Source organism: Hemitrygon akajei, chromosome 26 (assembly GCF_048418815.1).
Source record: "Hemitrygon akajei chromosome 26, sHemAka1.3, whole genome shotgun sequence".
NCBI lineage: Eukaryota > Metazoa > Chordata > Chondrichthyes > Myliobatiformes > Dasyatidae > Hemitrygon > Hemitrygon akajei.
In genome coordinates, this window is record NC_133149.1 from 47,210,843 (window position 1) to 47,237,305 (window position 26,463).

The following is a 26,463-nucleotide window of genomic DNA, read 5'->3' on the forward strand; positions in this document are numbered from 1 at the left end:
ATGTTCCTGCATTACTTTCACGATATCAGCAAAGCCCATTTTGGTTGGTTTGATTGGAGCAATCAAACTTCTAAGCAAACTATATACCTTTAAACACAATGCCCTCAGCAAAATTGGTATTCGTTTCTCATTAGCTATTTCCTTTGCTTCAAAATACTGCTCAATTTGTTCAGTATACATCAGCCAGTTATCCATTGTGCAATTGAACACATCTATCTTTCATAAGAACATAAGAAATAGGAGCAGGAGTAGGCCATCCGGCCCATCAAGCCTACCCCGCCATTCAATAAGATCATGGCTGATCTGTCCGTAAACTCAGCTCCATCTACCTGCCTTTTCTCTATAACCCTTAATTCCCTTACAATGTAAAAATCTATCTAACTGCATCTTAAATATATTTAGTGAAGAAGACTCAATTGCTTCCCTGGGCAGAGAATTCCACAGATTCACCACTCTCTGGGAAAGACAGTTTCTCCTCGTCTCCATACTAAATCTTCTCCTCTGAATCTTGAGACAATGTCCCCTAGTTCTAGTCTCAACTACCAATGGAAACAACTTTCCATATAACCACACAACCATATAACAATTACAGCACAGAAACAGGCCATCTTGGCCCTTCTACTCCATGCCGAACACTTACTCTCACCTAGTCCCACCAACCTGCATTCAGCCCATAACCCTCCATTCCTTTCCTGTCCATATACCTATCCAATTTTTAAAAAAATGACAATATCGAACCTGCCTCTACCACTTCTACTGGAAGCTCGTTCCACACACCTACCACCCTCTGAGAAAAGAAGTTCCCCCTTGGGTTACCCCTAAACTTTTGCCCCTTAACTCTCAACTCATGTCTTCTTGTTTGAATCTCCCCTACTCTCAATGGAAAAAGCCCATCCATGTCAACTCTATCTACACCCTTCATAATTTTAAATACCTATTAAGTCCCCCCTCAACCTTCTACGCCCCAAAGAATAAAGACCTAACTTGTTCAACCTTTCTCTGTAACTTAGGTGCTGAAACCCAGGTAACATTCTAGTAAATCTCCTCTGTACTCTCTCTATTTTGTTGACATCTTTCCTGTAATTCAGTGACCAGAACTGTACACAATACTCCAAATTTGGCCTCACCAATGCCTTGTACAATTTTAACATTACATCCCATCTCCTATACTCAATGCTCTGATTTATAAAGGCCAGCATGCCAAAAGCTTTCTTCACCACCCTATCCACATGAGATTCCACCTTCGAGGAACTATACACCATTATTCCTAGATCGCTCTGTTCTACTGCATTCCTCAATGCCCTACCATTTACCATGTATGTCCTATTTTGATTAGTCCTACCAAAATGTCGCACCTCACACTTAGCAGCATTAAACTCCATCTGCCATCTTTCAGCCCACTGGCCTAAATCTCTCTGCAAGCTTTAAAAACCTACTTCATTATCCACAACGCCACCTATCTTAGTATCATCTGCATACTTACTAATCCAATTTACCACCCCATCATCCAGATCATTAATGTATATGACAAACAACATTGGACCCAGTACAGATCCCTGAGGCACACCACTAGTCACTGGCCTCCAACCTGACAAACAGTTATTCACCACTACTCTCTGGCATCTCCCATCCAGCCACTGTTGAATCCATTTTACTACTTCAATATTAATACCCAACGACTGAACCTTCCGTGTGGAACCTTGTCAAAGGCCTTACTGAAGTCCATATAGACAACATCCACTGCTTTACCCTCGTCAACTTTCCTAGTAACCTCTTCAAAAAATTCAGTAAGATTTGTCAAACATGACCTTCCACACACAAATCCATGTTAACTGCTCCTAATCAGACCCTGTCTATCCAGATAATTATATATACCATCTCTAAGAATACTTTCTATTAATTTACCCACCACTGACGTCAAACTTAATTGCTAGGTTTACTCTTAGAACCCTTTTTAAACAATGGAAACACATGAGCAATACGCCAATCCTCCGGCACCATCCCCGTTTCTAATGACATTTGAAATATTTCTGTCAGAGCCCCTGCTATTTCTACACTAACTTCCCTCAAGGTCCTAGGGAATATCCTGTCAGGACCGGAGACTTATCCACTTTTATATTCTTTAAAAGTGACAGTACTTCCTCTTCTTTAATCCTACTTCTATCTTATCTATCCCTTTCAAAATTTTGTATGTTTCTATAAGATCCCCTCTCATTCTTCTGAATTCCAGAGAGTACAGTCCCACGTCTAATATGCCAATTATTAATTGAAATATTTCTGATGAAGTCAGCCATTTCTGACTTCCTTAAACCTATGATTATTATTACCCAGTAACCACTGCTTATGAACCTCCGAACTTTATCCATTTCCTGCTTTTTTAAAAACTCGAATGTCTTCTGCTCTTGTGAAGAAAGCATGCTGTACTTCTTTTTTAGCTTGATCGTCTCACTGCGCTTCAACAGGTAGGTATTCTTCTCGATTTTGCTTAAATCTTCATCGTCACTGTTATGCTTTGGACCGCAGAAACATAAAAACAATCGAAACATAAACACAGAGCCAGGAGATAACTTGTAAACGTCTGTTGTGACTTTAAGCCAGGTGCGCACGTATGACGTGGTGGGATGATAATGTATACCACTCACATACTTTTACATATAACCTATAACAAATTAATTAAACAAACAAGAATTCTTTATCCAATATATCTACAATGTCACTGAAATATTAAATACACATATGTACGTCTTTCAGAATTTGGGAGGAAATACTGTACCCAAATTCCCGCTTGGGGAGTGGAGCTGAAGAAGGCTGCAGAGGACAACTTCTCCCAGCTCACCGATGAAACAGTTAAATTCTTCCTATTTTAATGTCTCTATTTTCCTTTTCAGGGTGGTTGGGGGTCCTATCTGTTTGATCCACAGCAGCTCTCAAAACTGCAGTTCTGCATGATGGCGTGTTCCCGTTTTTGGAGCTCGCTGATCGGCCATGTTTCGGTATGACCAGGTTCAGCCTAAAGTCGGGCGACTTCAGAGCCTTGCGCGACCCAGGAGCATGAATTCTCACTGATGTTGTGAACTGAAGCATAGCGGGACCTGGAACATCGATGACAGTAAGGGAGGCTGTTGGAGGGCTCTGCACTCAGTAATTGATCTCTCTCTCTTTCTTTCTTTTTATTGATTTTAAACAAACATAAATGAAACATTGAGTACAAATAGCTTGAGAGTACATAATTAATAGGTTAAGGTATAAATACAAATAGATGCTAATCCATATATAATAACCTCCCAAACTCATAGTGGTTACAGAAAATGGAAAAAATAAGAACCCCCCCCCCCCCCAAAAAAGCAAGAAAAAAAATCTAACCAACATGGGCCATTGCATTATATCAAATATACACAGTAGTGTCAATAACTCCGCACCTCTATCCAAATAATTAAAGATGATAAGAATAAGGTTTAGGAAAAATCAGTTTAGCTCATATGAAAATGTTGAATAAATGGTCTCCAAGTTTCTTTAAATTTAACTGAAGGGTCGAAGACAACACTTCTAATTTTTTCTAAACTCAAACAAGAAATAGTTTGAGAAATCTCTCTCTCTCGATGGTGAGGGAGAGTTTGCTGCTGATTCTCAAGCTGGGGACCTCGAAATAAAAAGCAACATTTCAGACTGACTGTAACGTCAAAATAGCGACTGTTGTCTCCTGTGTCGCTCTGGAAGAAACTATATTTGTCTCTCCCTCTTTAGTGAGAGTACCTGTGAGATGTCAAAAATATTGGAGTAAACAGTTTTTGATGTACTGTAGATCATGGTCTAATGCGAGGGGCTTTCCTTTTGTTTGCATGGTGGGTGGTGGAAATGCTGATGTTTTACGCTAGAATAAGTGGGGGAGGGGGGAGTTGATGCTGGCTTGTGCGTGGGAGGGGCAGGGGGCTTTGGGGGTCTTACATTTTTTCTGTCATTTATTCTTTGGGGTTCTTCTGTTTCAAGGATGTCTGCCGAGAGTGAAAATTTCAGGTTGTATATTGTATACATTTTCTGATTTTAAATGGAACCATTGAAACTGGAGCACCTTGAGGAAACCCATGCAGTCACAGGGAGAACATACCAACTCCTTACAGACGGTACAGGAAATGAACCCCAATCTTACGCTGGCGCTGTAAAGCATTGTGCTAACTCCTACACTACCATGCAGCATTTAGGATTACTGAGAATCTGGAGTCTGTGCATCGGAGCACACAGAAACCCTACATAAACAGCAGCACATCCACGCAGTTGGTTAGGCATCTCTGGAGGACTCCACAGTTCCCACATGGCCTTACCAGTCATTTCAGCATCCACACACTCACACAGCAAAAGCGGAAGCAAATTACACTTGAGACTGACAGAGTACCCAAGAAGAAAATAAATGGTTGAACAATTAAATTTGATTTCTTGATTGAAATGGTTATCTTTCAAAATAAAACATAGATTAAACAGTCCTAATAAATGTCTTGGCCGAAATGTCTTTTCTTTATTTCTTTCCAAAGATGCTGCCTGACCTATGGACTCAATTTCAAAGACTTTACATTATTTAGTGAGTATTATTTACTGTATTTATTATTATTAGTCTTTTTTTTGTATTTGCAGTTTGTCTTCTTTTACACAGAGTTTCAGCACTCTTGCAACTTCAAATAAATTATTAAAAAAACCAGAACGTAAACACACTGTGAAATCAAATCAGACAGAGGTAGTGAATCAAGCACAAGATGTGTTATTTAGAAACATTTTACTCTCGATGCCTCTTTTCAGTTTCATTAATTACAACAGAATGTTTTTAGTACCATTAAGATTTAGACTTTACAATAGCATACACTGTAGAAGATTCCTACATATGCAACTAGTGAATTCTCTGAATAGTCTAATTTTCTCCAAAAAAAAGTTCAAATTATGAAGAGAAAAAGTGCCAACATACCATGTTACAATTAACTTCTGCAGTTGCCTGATCTGCTGGGAACACTCGAGCTATTCATTTATATCAAACTAAGCTTAGAACAATAAAAACTTCCAAAAATGGACATTTTGCAAGGTTCTGGGAACCAATGAATAGCTCTCACAAACCACCTGAAAATAGATGAGTAGCAAAAAGCCTCCTTCCATGCTATGGAATTTATTAATTTTTATCCTAGCAAAATAAAGTTAGCAATAAATAAATAAATGTCATTTGCAAACTGATGCATACACCTTTATGCTGATTTAAAAAAAAATACTACATTGGATCCCGAGAAACAATCATTTCATTTTCTTTTACACTTGCGTACGAAAGAATGGCAATAAAGAATCTTCAATCCCAAGACATACTTACCAAAGCTCCTGATACTCAAGTGCAAGAAGTACTAAAACATCCCAGGCCAGTCTTTGGTACTTGTCTTCATCACTGAACTGCCTGTAGTTCTTGATTTGCTGTATTATCACTTGATTCAAATACTCCAGTGCTTTTTCCTGGACAGAATTCTCAGAATCAATTACAACCGGGATAACTCCATTGATCCAAGCCATCTGTAGCATTGCATTACTGGGTTGAGCCTGTAAGAAACATACAATCGAACTTTTAGGATGCAATCCCAAATCCTATAAATGTGAACAATGAATTCCAAACTAGACAACAAAACAATTGGCAGTAATCTTGGACCACAAAGTTCTATTTTTATCTAAGATCAAATGATACTATCCATAAACTTAGTGAATGCCACACCACAGGCCCATTCCTCCAACTCTGGCATGTCTGCTTATTACGATAATTAATACATTTAATTACATTTGAAAGAAATGACATAGAAAAAACATAGAAAACCTACAGCACAATACAGGCCCTTTGGTCCACAAAGTTGTGCCGAACATGTCCCTACCCTAGAAATTACTAGGCTTACCTATAGCCCTCTATTTTACTAAGCTCCATGTACTTATCTAAAAGTCTCTTAAAAGACCCTAAAGCGGCCTGTGAGTGAGTGGGTGGGCCAGTGAAGGAGTGGAGCCTTGAGGCTTTGACGAGAAAAGGTGGAGGACGAGCTTGCTCCCAGTTAGGCTTTACAATGCCTCCTGAGACGGTGATGTGCCTCTTATGTGAGATGTGGCAGTCTTAGGGGATCTCCCCTCTCCCACAGTCACATTTGCCAGAAGTGCATGCAGCTGGGCGATCTGGAAGACTGTGAAAGGAATCTGGAGCAGCAGCTGGATGACCATTGACTCATAAGGGAGAATGAGGAGTCATAGATGAGAGCTATAGGTAGGGAGTCACACTTAGGCTGCCGGAAGCAGGTCGCTGGGTGACAGTCAGAGGGGGGAAAGCGTAGGTGAGTAGACAGGTAGTGCAGAGCACCCCTATAGCCATTCCCCTGAATAATAAGTATACCGTCCTGGATACTGTTGGCGGGGACATCCGACCAGGTGTGAGCCACGGTGGCAGGACCCTCCAGCACTATGACCTTGTGGTGCAGAAGGATGGGATGGAGAAGAGGAGAGCTGTCGTCACTGGGGACTCTATAGTCAGGGGAGCAGACAGGAGATTTTGTGGACATGAGGACACCTGCATGGTTTACACAAAATACACTGCAGATGCTGTGGTCAAATCAACATGTACAAACAAGCTGGAGGAACTCAGCAGGTCGGGCAGCATCCACTGAAATGAGCAGTCAACGTTTCGGGCCGAGACCCTTTGTCAGGACTGAAGGAGGGGGCAGGGGCCCTAAAAAAAAGGTGCAGGGAGGATGGAAGGTGCCAGGTGAAAAACCAATCAGATGAAAGATCAAGGGGTGGGAGAGGGGAAGCAGGGAGGGGATAGGATGTCCAATCCTTATACACTTCAATTCCCCATGAAGAAGGCCTCAAAGCCCTCTGCTACTTACTTGACAATAGACCTCACCAGTTCCCCACCACCACCACACTCCTCCGGTTGGCAGAACTGGCACTCACACTTAATAACTTCTCTTTTGGCTCTTCCTACTTTCTACAGACCGTTGTCCTCACCTACCACCCCACTAGCCTCCGGATCCAGCATATTATCCTCCGCAACTTCCACCACCTTCAACAGGACCCCACCACTAAGCACATCTTTCCATCTCTACCCCTCTCTGCTTTTCGCAGGGATCGCTCCCTCCGCGACTGCCTGGTCCACACGAACCTCTCCACAGATCTCCCACCTGGCACTTACCCCTGCAAGCGTAAGTGCTACACCTATCCCTCCACCTCCTCTCTTACCACCATTCAGGGCCCCGAAAAGTCCTTCCAGGTGAGGCAACACTTCACTTGTGAGTCTGTTGGGGGTCATCTATTGCATCCGGTACTCCCGGTGCGGCCTCCTCTACATCAGCAAGACCCGATGCAGAATATGGGACCGCTTCGTCGAGCACCTCCGCTCCATCCGCCACAACAGACAGGATCTCCTGGTTGCCACCCACTTCAACTCTGCTTCACATTCCCATTCGGATATGTCCATACATGGCCTCCTCTACTGCCATGATGAGGCCAAACTCAGGTTGGAGGAGCAACACCTCATATACCGTCTGGGTAGTCTTCAGTCCCTTGGTATGAACATCGAATTCTCCAACTTCCAGTAATTCCCTCCCTCTCCCTTCCCCCATCCCACTTTCACTCTGCCTGCTCTTCCAGCTGCCTATCACCTCTCTCATGATTCTGCCGCCTTCTACTACCCATAGTGCTTTCCCCTTACATTCCTTCTTCACTTTTCCTGCCTATCCCCTCCCTGCATCTCCTCCCCCACCCCTTGATCTTTCCTCTGATTGGTTTTCCACCCTCCCCCCCACCTTCTTTATAGGGCCCCTGCCCCCTCCTTCTTCAGTCCTGATGAAGGGTCTTGGCCCGAAACGTTGACTGCTCATTTCAACGGATGCTGCCCGACCTGCGGAGTTCCTCCAGCTTGTTTGTACGTGATGAATTCACCCGCATGGTTTGTTGCTTCCTGCATGCCAGGGTCCAGGATGTCTCTGACCAGGTGCATGACATCCTGGTGTGAGAGGGAAAGCAACCAGAAGTCATGATAAATGTTTCTTAACTACCCTATCTACCTGTGAGGCAACTTTCAGGGATGTGTGGACACGTACCCCCAGATCTCTCTGCTCCTCCACACTACCAAGTATCCTGCCATTTATTTTATACTCTGCCTTGGAGTTTGTCCTTCCAAAGTGTACCACCTCACACTTCTCCAGGTTGAACTCCATCTGCCACTGCTCAGCCCACTTCTGCATCCTATCAATGTCTCTCTGCAATCTTCGACAATCCTCTACACTATCTACAACATCACCGACCTTTGTGTCGTCTGCAAACTTGCCAACCCACCCTTCTACCCCTACTTCCAGGTCGTTAATAAAAATCACGAAAAGTAGAGGTCCCAGAACAGATCCTTGTGGGACACCACTAGTCACAACCCTCCATTACCTTGGCTCCTAAATTCAATTCCACTATTGATGAAGGCCAATACACCATACGCCTTCTTAACAGGAGTTAAGAATGACATACTTTATATTTACAAAAGATTTCCAAAAACTAATTCCTCCTCCTTCAGCCCTTTACCTCTTCCACCTCTCTCCTCCTAGTTTCTCACTTCATCTCCCTCCCCCACCCACCCACTTCCCTCCTCACCTGGTCTCACCTATCACCTGCCAGCTTCCCCTTCCCCCACCATTATTTTGGCTTCTTCCCTTTTCCTTTCCAGTCCTGATGAAGGGTCTGAGCCTGAACCGTCGACTGTTTACTCCACTCCATAGATGCTTCCTGACCTGCTGTGTTGCTCCCAAACTAACTTTAAAAAAAAAACAACTCTCTCAGGTTCCGGTGACATCATCGTCCAGAATGGCAGCTTAAGTCAATAGCTCCTCCGGAAAAATGCATATTTTGCCCCGTTAATCCATCAAATATATGATCTTTCAAAAATATCTGAATAGATAAGAGGGATCAAGAATAGGGAAAAAGAATGGAGATAAAAAAAGCATCACTGCGGAGCCTGTGGACAAGAGGGGTGCAGTCAGCGGCTCTCCTACCTGAACACGTGGTGGCAAGGCTGACAATGGGCCTCGTTCAGACGAAGCAGCAAATATGATAAAAATTATGGAAGAGATACCAGGATTCCAGAAAGATATAAAACAGCAACTAAATAATATCAAGTGAGAGCTTGCTAACGTCTATCAAAAAATAGCGGTGGCAGAAACATGAATTGAAAAGGTGATCGCGTGCAAAACGTGGAACAGATACTAAGTAAGATGATAAAAATATTAAATCAACAAGAAAGTAAACCGATTGACCTGGAGGGAAGATCACGGTGGAAAAATATCAGGATATACAATGTTCCCGAAGGAGCGGAGGGTTTGTGTATGACGGATTTGTATGAAAGTTGCTATGGGACGCGCTGGAGCTTCCCTTGACTACGGAGCTTGAGATTGAGAGGGTGCATTGTGCGCTCGCCTTGCAGCCTACCGGAGACAGAGAAGATAAGCCACGCTCAATAGTAATTAGATTCCTTCGATACAATACCAAGGCAGAGATTCTACGAAGGGCCTGGGGTAAGAAGAGGGTGTTTTTGGACAGTAAATTAATATATTTCGATCAAGATTACCCCCCCGGTGGTCCTGTAGAGACGTAAAGAATACTCTGAAGTAAAGCGAATATTAAAGCAAGAAAAGATTAGATTTCCAACTCCGTACCCTGCTAAACTGCGGCTGTTTTATGAAAATGGGATCCAACTGTATCAGACAGTGGAAGAGGCAACTACAGACATGAAGGTCAGAGGGTTGCCCGTCAGCGGGATCAAACCGAGGGAAAGCCTGGCTGAGCAATTATCCTGCTTTGCTTGGGAAATACTGAGAGAATCGAGAAAGCAGTGGACGGGAGGAGGGCGAGAGAAATATATCAGGACGAGACTGGGAGTTTTCCAAAGACAGCCCTCACCCCCTCCAGAAGAGCCATAAGGTTTGGCTAACTTTAAAAATGTTGAGAAGCTAAATGGAAGCAAAAGCAGACAGTGATATACCTATCTCGAGAAATACTTATTATGTGTATTTTATATTACTCAATTATTCTTTTTTATTCATTCATTCACTCACTCCTTTTCCCCACCTAAATGAGAATATGTATATGGGAGGAATACACAGGGAAATCCTTTCTGCGTAATGGATATAGATTTGTTCACTTACTTTTATGGGTACTGCAAAGGGGGCCCTCAGCTCACAGGTAGGAGGGGCTATCCCCCACAGCTAGACGTTTCCTTTAGCTCAACGAAGGGTCATCTACTAGAGACCTCAGTCTTGGAATCACACCTTCATTGCCTTTTTAAAAAATTATTATTCACGTTTCTTGGTTCTTAATTGTTCAGGGAGTAGATCAATTAAGCTTTATTTTACTAATTTCAATGATATATTGACAGATAAATACACATGGCAAAGGACAAAGTAGAATTCATTTCTTATAATGTCAATGGGCTGTTAAATCCAATCAAACGTAGTAGAATTCTATGCAAAATGAAAAAAGAACATCCTCAAAAAGTGTATTAACTTTCTTATGTAAGGATTTTGTTTCATAGGTTTTGTATTGGAAGAGTCTAACTTAGGTTGTAATTGTAAATTTAAGTCTCCCCCACATATCAGGAGACATTCTGTTTCCGTTACCATAATATTAGTAATTTTCTAGTATATTTACAGGATCCTGTATATATCCTGTAGTATATTTACAGGAAACTCACTTAAGTGATAATGAGCATGGAAAGGAGAATGGGCTTTACTAATCTGTTTTTCTCCTCATATAAATCAGGACATAGGAGAGGAGTTGCTATTCTTATATCAAACAAGCTAAATTTTCAAAAAGTATTCAAAATGGGAGATAAGGAGGGCAGATATATTCTGGTAAGGGGGAATATAGATGGAAATTCAGTTACTCTATTGAATATATACGCACCCCCAGGAAGTGATATTGGTTTCTTTCAGAAAATTACTAATATTATGGTAACGGAAACAGAATGTCTCCTGATATGTGGGGGAGACTTAAATTTACAATTACAACCTAAGTTAGACTCTTCCAATACAAAACGTATGAAACAAAATCCTTACATAAGAAAGTTAATACACTTTTTGAGGATGTTGGTCTACTTGATATATGAAGAGACCTTTTCCCCAACAGAAGGGATTACACTCAGTATTCTGCCCCCCATTCTGTATATACAAGAATAGACTATTTCATAACATTTGGAAAAGACAAAGACAAAATAAACACCTGTGGAATTGGGACAATAGATGTAAGTGACCATGCACCTATATATTTATCTGTTGATTTTGACCTACAACCAAAGAATACTATTTGGAAACTAAATTCATGTCTACTCAATGATCCCTACTTTAATGAACAAATTAAAAAAGAAATTGGTCTTTACTTAGAATTCAATGATGATTGAGAGGTTTCACCTCCCATTCTATGGGATACTCTGAAGGCTGTTTTAAGAGGGAAAATTATAGCAATATCTTCATATAAGAAAAAAATAAGGAATAAAACATTAGAGGAATTACAAAATAGGTTGAAGGAACTAGAAAAAAAAACAAATGGAATTTAGCATTGGAGGAAATTTTAAAAATTAGGAATGAAATTAATAGTTTGGCTACGCAAGAAATCAGGAAAAATTTAATGTTTCTGAAACAGAGACATTATGAAAGTGGATCTAAGTCTATGAAAATACTGGCGTGGAAACTGAAAAAAGATAGCAGAAAATACAATTCATAGAATTAGGAATCCAAGAACAAAAACGATTTCAAAAAATAAGCTAATAGAAATTCAAGAAGCTTCTGAAGTGTTTTACAAAACTCTATATTCCAAAGTTCCAGGGGGAAGCATAACCCAAATTGACACCTTCCTGAATTCTCTAGAGTTAACCATTTTAAGCGAAGAACAAAATAGAACGATTACTGCTGACATAACTGAAGTTGAACTAAAAGCTGCAATCAGTAGGCTTAAATTAAGCAAGTCACCAGGATCAGATGGGTATACGGCAGAGTGGTACAAAGAATTTAAAAATGAGTTAATTCCTGTTTTACTCCCCACACTGAACTGGGCTCTAAAAAGGTGCAAATGCCACCCAGCTGGAAGGAAGCGATAATCTCAGCTCTTCCGAAAGAAGGCAAGGATAAAATGGAATGTGAATCATTTAGACCAATATCCGTTCTTAATGTAGATTATAGATTATTTACCTTCATCATGGCCAAACGAATAGAAGAGTTTCTACCCATACTGATACATAACGATCAGACAGGTTTTATAAAACAACGCCAAACACAAGACAATATACAAAGGACACTTCACATTATGGATCATATGCAAAAAAATAAAATTGAAGCAATAGTGATAAAGCGTGGACGCTGAAAAGGCATTTGATTTGGTCAATTGGAATTTTCCTTACAGAGTTTTACATAGATTTGGTTTTCATGACACAATTATTAAAACTATACAGACACTATATGACAACCCTACTGCTAGGATTAAAATCAATGGATATTTATCAAATAGTCTTACCCTAGAAAGGGGCACGAGACAGGGTTGTGCATGGTCACTACTACTCTTTGTGTTATATCTGGAACCATTAGCTCAATACATCAGACAAAATGAAGATATCAGGGGAATTACTATTAAAGGGACAGAGCATAAATTGGCTTGTTACACGGATGACATTTTGATCTATCTCGGGCAACCAACATACTCTTTACCTAAATTGATGCAATCCTTTGAACAATATGGTCAATTATCAGGATACAAGAACAACATAGATAAAACCCAATTAATCTCATATAACTATAGCCCACCAAGAGATATTGAAAGTAGATAGCTCTGAGCATGGCAAACAGATTCTTTCAAATATTTGGGCATCATTATGCCAAAAGATTTGGCAAAATTATCAGAATACAATTATCAGCCTATATATAAAAAATTAAGGAAGATATAACAAGATGGAACCTAATTCTTTTCTTTAGTTTCAGTTCAAGGATTGAGTCTATTAAAATGAATATACTGAACAGACTATAATATCTCTTTCAAACCCCACCAATAGAGATTAATCAAAATCAATTCAATGAATGGAACAAAACGTTATGAAGATGTATTTGGCAAGGTAAAAGGCCTAGAGTTCATCTCAAAACTTTGCAATTAGCCAAGGAAAAGGGGGGATGGGGCCTACCTTCTCTTAGAGATTTTAATTTTGCAGCACAGTTGAGAGCTGTGATATGTTGGTGCAACCCATCATATGACGCTAAATCGAAAAACATTGAGGAACGGGTACTTCCCATCCCCATTCAGGCAATTTTGGCTGATAACAACCTACAAAGGTACATAAATACTATTGATAACCTATGGGTGAAATGGACTCTTAAGGTAAGGAAAACTATTATAAAAGAATATATACTAGAGGGAGATATTGCAATTCTTAAATGGTGTGCATATGACTTGGATTTTATGCCGAATAAACTGGATGCTAGATTTAAGGACTGGACAGCTAAAGGAATAACAATTCTTTGCAATATAATGAAAGAAGGAATACTGTTCAGTTTTGAAATGCTTAAAGAGAAACATTATTAGAAAAACAAGATTTTTATCGGTATTTACAGATGCGACAATATGTTAATAGGACGGTTAAAAATGTAACCAAGGCAAGTACATGTTTGATAGAACTATTTAGAAAAGCATATAATTCAGATAACGGTAGTAAAATCATTTCAAACGTGTATAAGGGTTTGTCAAATCTTAAAACACATTCCACTTCATACATTAAAACAAAATGGGAGAAGGAAGGAGGGATAATTATATCTGAGGAAGAATGGACAATAATATGGAGGTATCAATGGAAGTGTACCAGTTCACAGAAATGGAGGGAGTTCAGATGGAAAAACTTGATAAGATATTTTATTACACCCTCTCAGAAATCCCATTATGATAGTAACCTCCCTGTTTGCTGGAGAAATTGTGGAAATCAAAATGCAAACCATTATCAAAGACTATTGGAGTGAGATACACAATGCCCTACAAGACATCTTTAAATGTGAAATACCCTTAGAAAGTAAGACCATATATTTTGGGTATATACCTCAAGAATGGTTGAAAAGAGATAAATATTTAATGAATATACTGTTGGTGGCTGGTAAGAAGACTCTTACTAGGAAATGGTTATCACAGGAGAGCCCAACCTTAAATGCATGGATGGAAATTACAATGGACATTTACAAAATGGAGAAGATAACAGTATCTGTTAATCATAAGTTGGAACAATTTGATTCATACTGGGAAAAATGTTTTAACTACATAACGCCTCATAGGCCTGATTTTATTCTCACAAATCTATATGTTGTAGAAAAAAAGATCACTTCCTTCTTTTTTTTTTAAACTTTTTTTTATTGTTTTCAAATAGTTACAGAATAAATGTGTATGAGAAAAAAAAATGTTACCCAGCCCCCCTCCCCTTAACCCCTCCCCCCTAACATCCCTATTAAAAAAAAAGAAAGAGAAAAAAAAAGGAATGCCTGGATATTGGAGGGTCCCCACACGCTCCACGGAGTTCGTAATAACTTTAGTGTATGCATTTATTTCTTTCCCCAAGTAACCAATTATTTCATCTTCGGAGCACCTATATATTTAATCCTGTCTTTTGTAAATAAGGGCGCCAAATTTTCAAAAATGTTTCATATTTATCTCTTAAATTGTAAGTGATTTTGTACATAGTTTTCTCCTTTCGCTTGTTCTTTCTTTCCTCTCTTTTTAATAAGTGTATACCTCAGGTAAATATTATGTGGAGATTTGTGGCATATATGACTATATGATATGTATGTACAATATCTGAAATACATCTTATGGAAATGTTTGTTCAACTTCAATAAAAAAATAAATTACCAAATAAACCTCTCTCTTTCAAAGCAATCTACTCTGTTAGCTGCATAAATAATCAGATCCCAAGGCTCACGACAGAGTCATAGAAAAGTACAGCACAGAGGTCCTTCAGCCCATCTTGGCCATGCCAAATCATTTAAACTGCCTACTCCCATCGCCCTGCACTCCCCTACCATCCATGTACCTCTCCAAATTACTTTTAAACATTGAAATACTTAAAACAACATTTTATATTAAAAAAATACATACCAACAGAAGATCTGTGACGGACTGCAATGTTTGCTTACGGACAGATGGGGCAGGATCTCGACAACGGTCTTGTAATACAGACAGATCCTCTTGGGTGCATAAGACTATGTTCTGTTTCAAAATGCTTACAAGCACCTGTAAATATGTAATACAACTGTAAGTAAATAACACAAATAATTAATCAGCATACCTAAATATCAAGATTTGAAAGACTAATTAAACATTAACCAGTATTCAACATTCAGTTTACTGAATGCAAATGTGGTCTGGTTAAAAGCTCTGAAAAGAACAGCTGTGGTGTCATAAAGGCACCTTATGCCAATCTTCTGAAATATATTTTATCATATGGTAATTTATTTGGGATAAAATTACTTTGTGTGTTGTAGATGAGTATTATGTACTGTGCTATTCACCTTGGACCGGAAGAACATTGTTTCATTTGGCAGTACATGCATAAGGATGAATGACAATAAATTTGAACCTGAACTTGAAAATGCTAATTTGTTTATTTCATGTAAAAATTTGAAAGAATGTACACAATACACGGAAACAAAAAATATTGAAAGGATCTGTCGAAGCAACACACACAAAATGCAGGAGGAACTCAGCAGGCCAGGCAGCCTCTGTGGAAAAGAGTACAGTCGACGTTTTGGGCTGAGACCCTTCGGCAGGACTGGGAAAAAGAAAGATGACTCAGAGCAAGAAGGTGGAGGGAGGGGAGGAAGAAACACAAGGTGATATGTGAAACCGGGAGGGTGGAGCGGTGAAGTAAAGAGCTGGGAAGTTGATTGGTGAAAGACATAAAGGGCCGGAGAAGGGGTAATCTGATAGGAAAGGACAGAAGGGCATCGAAGAAAGAACAGGGGGAGAAGCACCAGAGGGAGGTGATGGGTGGATAAGGAGATAAGGTGAGAGAGGGGAGGCATCACTGGAAGTTACAGAAATCTACGCGTATGCCATCAGGTTGGAGGCTACCCAGACGGAATATAAGGTGTTGCTCCTCCAACCTGAGTGCGGCCTCAGTACGACCCTGGAGGAGGTCATGGGCTGACACGTTGGAATGGGAATGGAAGTGGAGTTAAAATGGATGGCCACTGGGAGATCCCACTGTTTCTAGAATCAGCTGGAAATGTCAACTGCACTCTTTTCCATAGATGCTGCCTGGCCTGCTGAGATCCTCCAGCATTTTTGTGTGTTGCTTTGATTTCCAGCATCTGCAGATTTTCTCTTGTTTGTGATTGAAATGATCTGTCTTTGGTTTTGCCTTAAAAGAATTCATGAATCATTGAAAATATTCATTGGCAAGGAGCAATGAAAGATGAGGATTTATACAACCATGTTTTGCACAGTTGCCCTTACTTTGGAAGTTTTTAGAGAGGGAGAGTAAATTAAGAATTATAGGGTGGCTGCACCTCCAACATCTTTACTATCAAAACCCTAATTACTTTCAAACAGCTCCAGTGGCACAGGCCATATCATTCCCATATCCAACACCCAAAACAGAGTGCCCAAGACCACCATTCAGCAAGGAATTAGGTAGAAGATTTAAAAATGTGCACAAAGTCTCCGAGGGAAAAAATGCAAAAATCTTCATTTACTTTTCAGAATAGCTAGTGCATGACTGTCAAAATTGGAGAAAGTGCATTCCGGAGGGCATTGTAAACACAGCCCATTTATCAGGAGTATGCAGAAGTCCACCATACAGTACGAAGGAATGCACTATTTCCCAAGCTACCCACCCACCTACTATACTACAGACTACATTACAGACCACCCAACAGTCTGTGGGATTTAGATAAACAAATTTGTAGAGAGATCGCAGACTGTTGCAAGAAACACAAGGTTGTTATAATAGATTTTAACTTTCCACACATTGACTGGGACTCCCATTCTGTAAAAGGACTAGATGGGATAGATTGTCAAATGTGTTCAGGAAAGCTTCCTTAACCAGTATGTAGAAGTCCCAACGAGAGAACTACTATTAGGGAATGAGACAGGGCAGGTGATATATGGGGGAACACTTTGCATCCAATGACCACTATGCCATTAATTTCAAAGTAAATATGCAAAAGGATCAGTCTGGTCCATGGGTTGAGATTCTAAATTGGGGAAAGGCCAATTTTGATGGTATCAGAAAGGATCTGGTGAGTGTGGATTGGGACAGGCTGTTTGCTGGCAAAGGTGTCCTTGGTAAGTGGGAGGCTTTCAAAAGCGAAATTTTCAGAGTACAAAGCTTGTATGTGCCTGTCAGAAAAAAAAGTAAAGATAACAGGCTTACGAAACCTTGGTTTACAGGAGATATTAAGGCCCTGATTAAGAAAAAAAAAGGAAGTGCATAGCTGGTATAGGTAGGTAGGGACAAATGAGGTACTTAAGGAGTATAAGAAACACAAGAGAACACTTAAGAAGTAAATCAAGAGGGCTAGAAAAAGGCAAGAGATTACCCCAGCAGACATGGTGAAGGAGAATCCTGAAGGATTCTACAGATAAGTTAAGAGCAAAAGAATTTCAAGAGACAAAATTTGCCGCTGGAAGGTCAAAAGGGTAATTCATGTGTGGAGCTAAAAGAGATGGGGGAGGTCTTAAACTGATTTTTTGCATCTGTTATTAGTCATGAGACAGACACAGAGTCTATAGAAGTGAGGCAAAGCAACATCAACTTCATGGCCCTGATACTGATTACAGAGGAGGTGGTGTTTGCTGTTTTGAGGCAAGTTGAGTTGGATAAATTCCCTGGGCCTGACAAGGTGTTCCATTGGACGTTGTGGGAGGCAAGTGCAGAAATTGCAGGGGCCCCAGCAGAGATACTTAAATCATCCTTAGCAACAGATGAGGCACCAGAGGACAGCTAATATTGTTCCGTTCATCAAGAAAGGCTTTTAAAAAACAAAACAGGAAATTATAGGATGGCGAGCCTGACACAAGTAGCGGGTAAGTTATTCTAAGGGACCGGATATATGAGTACTTGGACAGACATGGACTGATTAGGGATAGTCAGCATGGCTTTGTGCATGGTAGGTCATATCTAACCAATCTTAGAGAGTTTTTCAAGGAAGTTACCAGGAAAGCTGATGAAGGCAAGGCATTGAACCCCAATCTTCCAATCAATTAATGGCACTGGAAAGCATTACACTAGCTGCTATGCTACTGTGCTGCACCATCACATTAATGATCGTATTAATGATAGATGAAGGGGCTGAGTCCAACAGTTGGGAAAGTAAATAATAAAAAGGAAAGAAAATGACTGCAAAAAATATAAATAAAGTGAGTAGATTTAAAATTTATTCTATTTGGTAAATAAATAGCAAATTAAGTGATTATTTGATGCTGATGTTCAGAGATTGCATTATTTTGGATACAGCACATACATAACTTAGACAAAAAGAAAATTGGTCTCTTATTACCTGAGTACTTCAGAAGAACTTGCATTGATAGATCGTGGATACAAAGACAAAGAACTTGGTAGAGAAGTGACTCTTTTAGTAGCACTGCTGCAGGGTAATATATGGTTCCTAAAATCTGTGTCTGTGAGTAAATAATAACCTGCTAGAAATTGCACCTCATCTATTTTTGGCTCACTAAAATATTGGTACAGTGCGAGTGCTAAATCTGAAACATCAATAGAATGATTTACATTCAGGAAGCTTTAAGACAGGTATCATAAAGCAAGAAATCTGCAGAGGATGAGAAAGTGAAATAAAAATAGAAAACAGTGGAAATACTTCATTTGCCTAAGCTGCTGAATCTTTTCAGCATTTAGCATTTTCATTTCAGTTTTAAAATGGGTCCCCATGTTCCCCAACAGGGCAACAGTCAATTCACGGCATCTGCTCGTGTGTTGCCATACATTGCCGTAAAGCGGGATGAGGTTCTACAAGCTGAACTTAGGGAGCTAGGAGATAAGAGTAGGAACTCAAAGGTAATCATTTCAGGATTATTACCGGTGCCATGTACTAGCGAGAGTTGGAACAGCAGGATAGCTAGAATGAATATGCGGCTTCAGCGGTGGTGCAGGAGGGAGGGTTTCAGATTCTTAGGGCATTGGAACCGCTTCTGGGGGAGGTGGGACCAGTACCGTCCGGACAGTCTACATCTGGGTAGGGCCGGGATCAATGTCCTAGGAGAGTGTTTGCTAGTGCACAGGGAAGCAGTTGAGGCTTCTTCACTAAGTATATTTAAGAAACAGTTAGATAGGTTTTTACATAGTAAGAGAATTAATGGTTATGGGGAAAAGGCAGGTAGATGGAGCTGAGTTTACAGACAGATCAGCCACGATCTTATTAAATGGCGGGGCAGGCTCGATGGGCCAGATGGCCTACTCCTGCTCCTATTCCTTATTAGAAAAGGGCAAGTAATATGCTTTAGTGTGCAGCAAATCACATTGAGATGGCAGCCTCTGTCTTTTTACCCAGAAACCTTGCTAATGTCATATGCCATTTGGGCTTGCAAGCAAAAGTTTCCGTCCCATCATATATCAGCTCCATCATTTCTTGTGTATCAGTACTACTAATTTTATGTGCATATAATTCTTTATTCTGTATAATTTTTGAATGTTGTTGTTTTTTGTTGCATGTAGCGCCAACACGCCACAGCAATTTCCTTGTATATGTAAATGCATATTGCAAATAAAGTTGAGCCTTTATATACACAAGAGATTCTGCAGATGCTGGAAATCCAGAGCAACACACACAGAATGCTGGAGGAACTCTGCAGATCAGGCAGTGTCTATGGAAATGAATATACAGTCAACATTTGAGGCTGAGACCTTTATTCACTACTGAAAAGGAAGGGAGAATATTCCAGAATAAAAGGTGGGAAGAGGGTAAGTAGGTGAGAGGTAAAGCCAAGTGGGTGGGAAAGGTAAAAGAATCTAATAGGAGAGAAGAGTGGGAGAAAGGGAAGGAGGAGGGGCACCAGGAGGAGGTGACAGGAAGGTGAGGATAAAAGGTAAGAGGCCAGTGAAGGGAACAAAAGAGGGAAGGGGGAGAAAAAACAATTACCAGGAGAAATTGATGGCATGATTTTGAAATGGTTTGGCTGAAGTCTTAGCTGTCATATTATTCTGACAATGAATTGACCTCCAATTCAAGCAGATTCATATAACCATATAACAATTACAGCACGGAAACAGACCATCTCGGCCCTTCTAGTCCATGCCAAATGCTTGACCCACTGACCCGCACTCAGCCCATAACCCTCGATTCCTTTCCTGTCCATATACCTATCCAATTTTACTTTAAATGCCAATATTGAACCTGCCTCTACCACTTCTACTGGAAGCTCGTTCCACACAGCAACCACTGTAAATATCATGTAATCTTCTCATCCCTCTTAGTTGTTACTATGGAAAAACCCAAAAAGGAGGCTCCAAAGAAAGTCTCAGGGTACAAGTATGGTCCAATGGTGAAATGAAACATCTGCTCTGCTGCCTGTTGCCAAGAAACCTCGTTTAACAGGAATAGGGCCGGGGTGAGGCAGAGTGGTGTGGGGATTGAAAGTAGCAGGTAAAGGAGGGGGTGGTGATTACACAGGAGTGCATTACTGCTTTGATTACATCCAGCTGTTGACAGCTTAGCAGAACATAATGCTTTTTAACCAAAAAAAACCACACAGACTGTCTATGTTTGTCACATTAATTGAGAAAGAATATCTAGGGTGGTGGATGGACTGCCAATGAATCAAGCAACTTTATCCCAGAAAGTTATGAGTCATGTAGTATTGTTGAAGCTAAAGTCACACAATCAAGTGGAGAACATACAAACGAGTTTCTGACTTGTACTTTGTTGAGTGGGGAGAAAAACTGGGGTGTTAAGAAGTGAGTTACTTTCCCTGGGATACCCAACTATTGTAGGTATAATATTTATATGGTGACACTCAAGGTGATGATGATGGGGGTCTGTAGAAATGTCACAGAAGGGAACTACCTGTGTTGTTGGATATTGTCATTACCAGGATCCAATGGCCTACAGTCAAGGGGTTTAAAGGTAGAGATTGAAAGGTATACTGTAGAGATAATGGAGCCAGCAGTTCAAGATTTTGCCTATAGAGATAGTGGTGCCATCTGAGGGTACCAGTGGATTGAAAAGTTGTGTACATGACAGATGGAAATAAACAGCAGGAAACTACAAGCCTGTCAATTTGAAGATGGTGTAATCTTTAATCAAGGAAGAAAGTTTGAACTATATTGTTTTCTCACTCACATCCAATAACCATCTTAACTGACTTTTCCATTCACCATCTAAAACAAGGTGAACCCAGATAAGAACAAATAATCAGTATATCCACATATACAAATAAATTATATACCCACACTACCTGAATGGCTGATTTCCTCACAATGGTTCTTTCATCACCAGCCCTCATTCGCAACATTGACATAATTTCTGTCACTGTCCAAGAGAAATGCAGCATAACTTCATTAATAATGAATTGCAACTGCTTTAGCTTAACTTGATTGCTCAAGGTTTAGTTTAATTATAAACAAATATACAAGACATTTGATACACAAAACAGTTTGAGTAATTGTCACCTACAGGTAACCCCTGCGCTACGGGAGGTTTTGTGTATCTGGAATATAGGCTATATTACTATTTTCCATTATGTCAGCATATCATCTGCACATGCATCAAGAAAAGCAAGTTGAAAAAATTTTCTTACTCTCTCCCAACTCCCCCCACCACCACAAAAATTGTGCATCTCAAATTTGTTAATTCTGTAAAGGCAAATTTCTGTTACCCAAACAAAATTAATAGAGACACTGTCTGTAATTATTATGGGGTTGGAGCTACCATCTAACCCACTGACTTCCTGTTAGATGCAAGTAGAGGAATCCTTTCAGTTCAATTTCTAACAGCAACACAACAGCAACAATAAAAGTACAAAACAACAACAAGTCCCTTTCCCACCCTTTCATAATCTCACACACCCAGACAAGCCTCCAACTCCAGTACAGTTCTTGATATCCCAGTGAGGGAAATATCATCCCCAAGTCTGCTCAGTCAACACCGCCCAGCAGAATAAAATTTCACTAAATTCTATAGAAATGGCCCCACTTGCTTTACATCTCCCACCCACTAACTCACACTCTCACAACCACTCAATAGAACCTTTGTTCTTCTCTATCTATCACAGATATTCTTAACCATAGAATCATAATGTATAAGACAGAAATGGGCCTTTTCAGTCAACCTTCTCCATGCCGACGGTGACGCCTATCTACACTAATCCCATTTCCCTGCATTAAAGGTTCAAAGTTCAAAGTAAAATTAGTATTTCCTACCCTGAGATTCATTTTCTTGCAGGCATTCACAATAAGTACAAAGGAATACACTAGAATCAATGAAAAACAACACACAAAGACTGGCAAACAACCAATGTGCAAATACACAAATAAATAATTAATACCGAGCGCATGAGTGGTAGAGTCCTTACAAGAGAGTCCATAGGTTATGCCAAACTAATGTTGAGGTGTATCCTTGTACTCCTTTCCTATCCAAGTATGTGTCCAAACACCTTTTAGCATTCTCACATCTGCCTTCACTATCTCCTCTGGCAGCTTGCTCCAAATTTTCACCACCTGCTGTGTGGAAAATTTATCCCTCAGATCACCTTTACATTTCTTCCATCTTACATAAAACTTCTCCCCTCTAGGCCTAGGCTCCCTACCCTAAGAAAAAAAAGACATTTATCCTCTCTCGGTCTCTCATAATTTTATAAACTTCGCTAAGGTCTCCTCTTAGCTCCGTACATTCCAGTGAGATGAAACCCAGCCAATTCAACCTCTCTTTATAACTACTGTCTATATCAATCACCACTAAGCTTCTATGCATTCTCCTCAACCCAGAATTTCACCCTACTTGGTCATCATCAGCAAACTTGGAAATATTACACTTGGTCTGTTCAACCAAACCATTGCTACAGATTGAGGCTCCAGCAGTGTTCCCTCTGGGAATCCACAAGGTCATATTTTCATGTTACCTTCAAGCATTGAAAGAGGCATTTTGACCCATCAAGTCCTTATCAGGACCTAAGGCAATCTCATTTCCCCATTCCTCTTTCCACAAATGTTGCCTGATCTGCTCAGTTTTTTTCATGAATGTTTCTGTTTTTGTTTTAGAAAACAACCCTTTCTCACTTCCTTCTACATCCTGCCTTTTAAGCCAATTTCTTATCAATACTGTTACTGACTTCTAATTCTGCAAGCCTCAGATTAGCAAACTACCTGTTTGCATGACTACATTTTTGTTATTAAGTCTTTACAAACTTAACATTCTTTAAGTTTAAAGCACTAGCACTTTTAAAGAGTATTACAGTTTAATCAATACCAAAGAATGTTTTACTCAGATGCTCTATAAAGCCATACGACATAGAAGCAGTATTAGGCTATTCAGTCTATCAAGTCTGCTCCACCATTCCAACATGGCTGATTTATTATCTTTTTCAAGCCCATTCTCCTGTCTTCTCCCTATAACTTTTGACTCATGACTAATCAAGAACCTATCAACTTCCGCTTTAATTATTTTATTTAACCGGGAACCAGCCCTTCCAGTCCAATGAGCCGCATTGCCCAGTAGCCCACCTATTTAACCCTAGTCTAATCACAGGACAATTTATAATGACCAATTGACCTTTGGACTGTGGGAAGAAACCCGAGCGCCTGGAGGAAACCCACATGTACCATGGGGAGAACGTACAAACTCCTTACAGACGGTGCTGAAATTGAACTCTGAATTCTAATGTCCTGAGCTGTACTAGTGTCATGCTATACACAATGTTTTAGCCTCCATAGCAGCCTGTGCCAATGAATTTCAGATTCACCACCCTCTGAATAAAGAAATTCCTTATCCCTGTTCTAAAGGAACGTTCTTCTATTCAGCGGCTATGCCCTCTGACCCCAGACTCACCAAATATAGGAAACATCCTCTCCACATCCACTGGATCTAGGCCTTTCAATATTCAATAGATTTCAATGAGATCCTCCCTCATGCTTCTCAGCTCCAGCAAATAGTGGCCTATAGCCATCAAATGCTTCTCATACACTAACTTGTTCATTCCCGGGATCATTCTTGTGAACCTTCTCTAGACCCTCTCCAATGCCAACACATCCTTTCATAATTAGCAGGCTCAAAACTGCTCACAATGCTTTATAAAGACTTAGCATGACATCTTTGCTTTTATATTCTGGACCTCTCAAAATGAATGCTAAAATTTAAAGCATTTGGCGTACACATAACTAAAATAACATGAATTGGGTGAACTATGCCCATATCTGCAAGGCAATGATCCTCTTACGCTGCAAGGTACAAAATCCATGTACACAAGGGATGCACGTCTCAGTTTGTTGCACAGTTCTGCACAATATCCTCAAGAAATTCAATATTGTGCCATGGTCAGGTGTCAAAGTAGCAGCTCTCTGATTCTGAACCACTGCTTCCTTCACTGAGGAAATATAGGACCATATTATTAGGTCAGGGATTGCACTGGATGTAGAGACCAACAGATTGATTTTTGTGGTGGTGGTGGGCTCTCAAGGAATACTGGAGTGGTTGGGAACATCTGCCTTTCACATTCATTATCAACCATTTCAGTCTAAGACCTGCAGCAAAAGTACATTTTCACAAAGATAGCTTTGTGTGCTCACCATTCTTGACTGTCAAATTGCCAGCATCTGTGACCTCAACACTTTTTAGTGCATCCCTGCTTTGGCTTGTGGTGGCTGAAGATGTCAAATATTTAAAAGGAAACAAATTACCGGTAAGTACAATAGTCAAGACTACTTCTAATCTCAATTTTACTGTGATGCCACTCAAATAAACAAGATGGCAAAACATATTTAAAGGAGGCGATCCTTATAGTTTAATTATAAAGTCAGTTTCAAATCCTGCCCATGAACTGATGAGAGGCTCCAAAGCCATATGTGCTGTCATAATCGCCAAGGAACATGTTTAAGTGAGTGACAGACCAGTAACATTTAATCAGTTAAATACAACTATGATAATTTTGTCCTCTTCATTACACCAACCAAACCAAAATACTACTAATTATTCTTACCAGCTGTAAGCATCAAAGTAACAGCATAATCACAATTTGAATTCATTTGTTTTAATGGCTCTACAATCTATGAGCTGTTAGCATTATGAAGATAAAAGATAAACACAAAGCAGGTTATATTTGGTTTCCTGATATGGTTCTTCTAAAAATGATGATTAATACCTTGCAATACAATGGATTCCAGTTAATTGGGACACATCAGGACCAGTACATTTTGGCCCAACTAATCAACTGCCCCAAATAGCCGAAGCTTCATGGAAATAGTTAAAAAAGTATAAAAAAAAGACAAACTACCATCTAACTGAGTAACAAACTATGTATTTAAAATGAAATACAGAATAAATTAGAACACTACCAGTACTACTACAGTACTATAGAACTGTATTCATAAAACCCAATAGTTATCGAGGGAGGAATTCATCCAGTGTACATTGTGTTCTTCTGATCGCAAGTGAACAAAATCAGCAGACATCTAGTGCGGATAATGGATAATGGACTGCCTTCATTGCCTTCCTGCATCTTGGCAAGGGTCTGAATTTCTTTTTAAAAAAAGTCAAATAAAAAACAAAATGATCAAAAATCACTGCTTTTGAATTGGTGGCCTTTGGCCCAAATAGATAACATAACATATGCACGAGCAGCTGACACTATCTAAAAACTGTTCGCTTTAAGCACAGTGTAGTGTCTAACGGCCTCACAAGTGCACATGACTGACACTAGTTAGAAACTGTTTGGCAACAGTCTCCTGTCTCAATTAAACAGCATAGTGTCCTAAATAAATTAAGGGAATCCCGGCTATTTTCTCAAGTTTTTGTTCTTTAAATGTCCCAAATTAGCGGCTGTTCTGATTAACCGATGGCCCAATTAACTGCAATCCACTGTATTTAAATGAAAAAGTTTTGATAAGAATATTTTGCTCATCAGGTTTACAACCACTGCAGAATAAATTTTGAATTTAATCTGTGTTATTTTTCTCACCAGTGACTAATGAATCACCATTTTCTGTGACTTCAGTGGATTCTGGTGTACCCAGGGTCTTGTGTAGAAATTTTGTGGCTAAAAGATTGTAAAATGTATAAGTAAATAACAGTGTCTTTAACACACAAGATGCTATGGATGCTGGAAATCCAGAGCAACACACAGAAAATGCTGGAGGAACTCAACAGGTCAGGCTGCATCTGTGGAAATGAACAGGATCTTTAACTTGTTCTTTCAAACAAACAAATCCTTCACCAACAGTGTAAGGGCCAACTAACCAAGATGCAG

The 26,463-nt window shown here is 39.9% G+C and overlaps 1 protein-coding gene across 3 annotated transcripts in view; it reads right to left on the reverse strand.

Moving 5' to 3' along the window:
* ncapd3 (non-SMC condensin II complex, subunit D3) overlaps positions 1-26,463 on the reverse strand; it is a 252,013-nt gene that overhangs the window by 118,596 nt on the left and 106,954 nt on the right. For all 3 annotated transcript variants that reach the window (XM_073030150.1, XM_073030151.1, XM_073030149.1), the window contains exons 12-16: positions 26,176-26,253; positions 24,788-24,862; positions 21,463-21,536; positions 15,148-15,282; positions 5,342-5,562 (exon numbers count right to left, since the gene is read on the reverse strand). In XM_073030150.1, the coding sequence (XP_072886251.1) occupies positions 5,342-5,562; positions 15,148-15,282; positions 21,463-21,536; positions 24,788-24,862; positions 26,176-26,253 (583 nt within the window). The remainder of the gene's footprint in view (positions 1-5,341; positions 5,563-15,147; positions 15,283-21,462; positions 21,537-24,787; positions 24,863-26,175; positions 26,254-26,463) is intronic.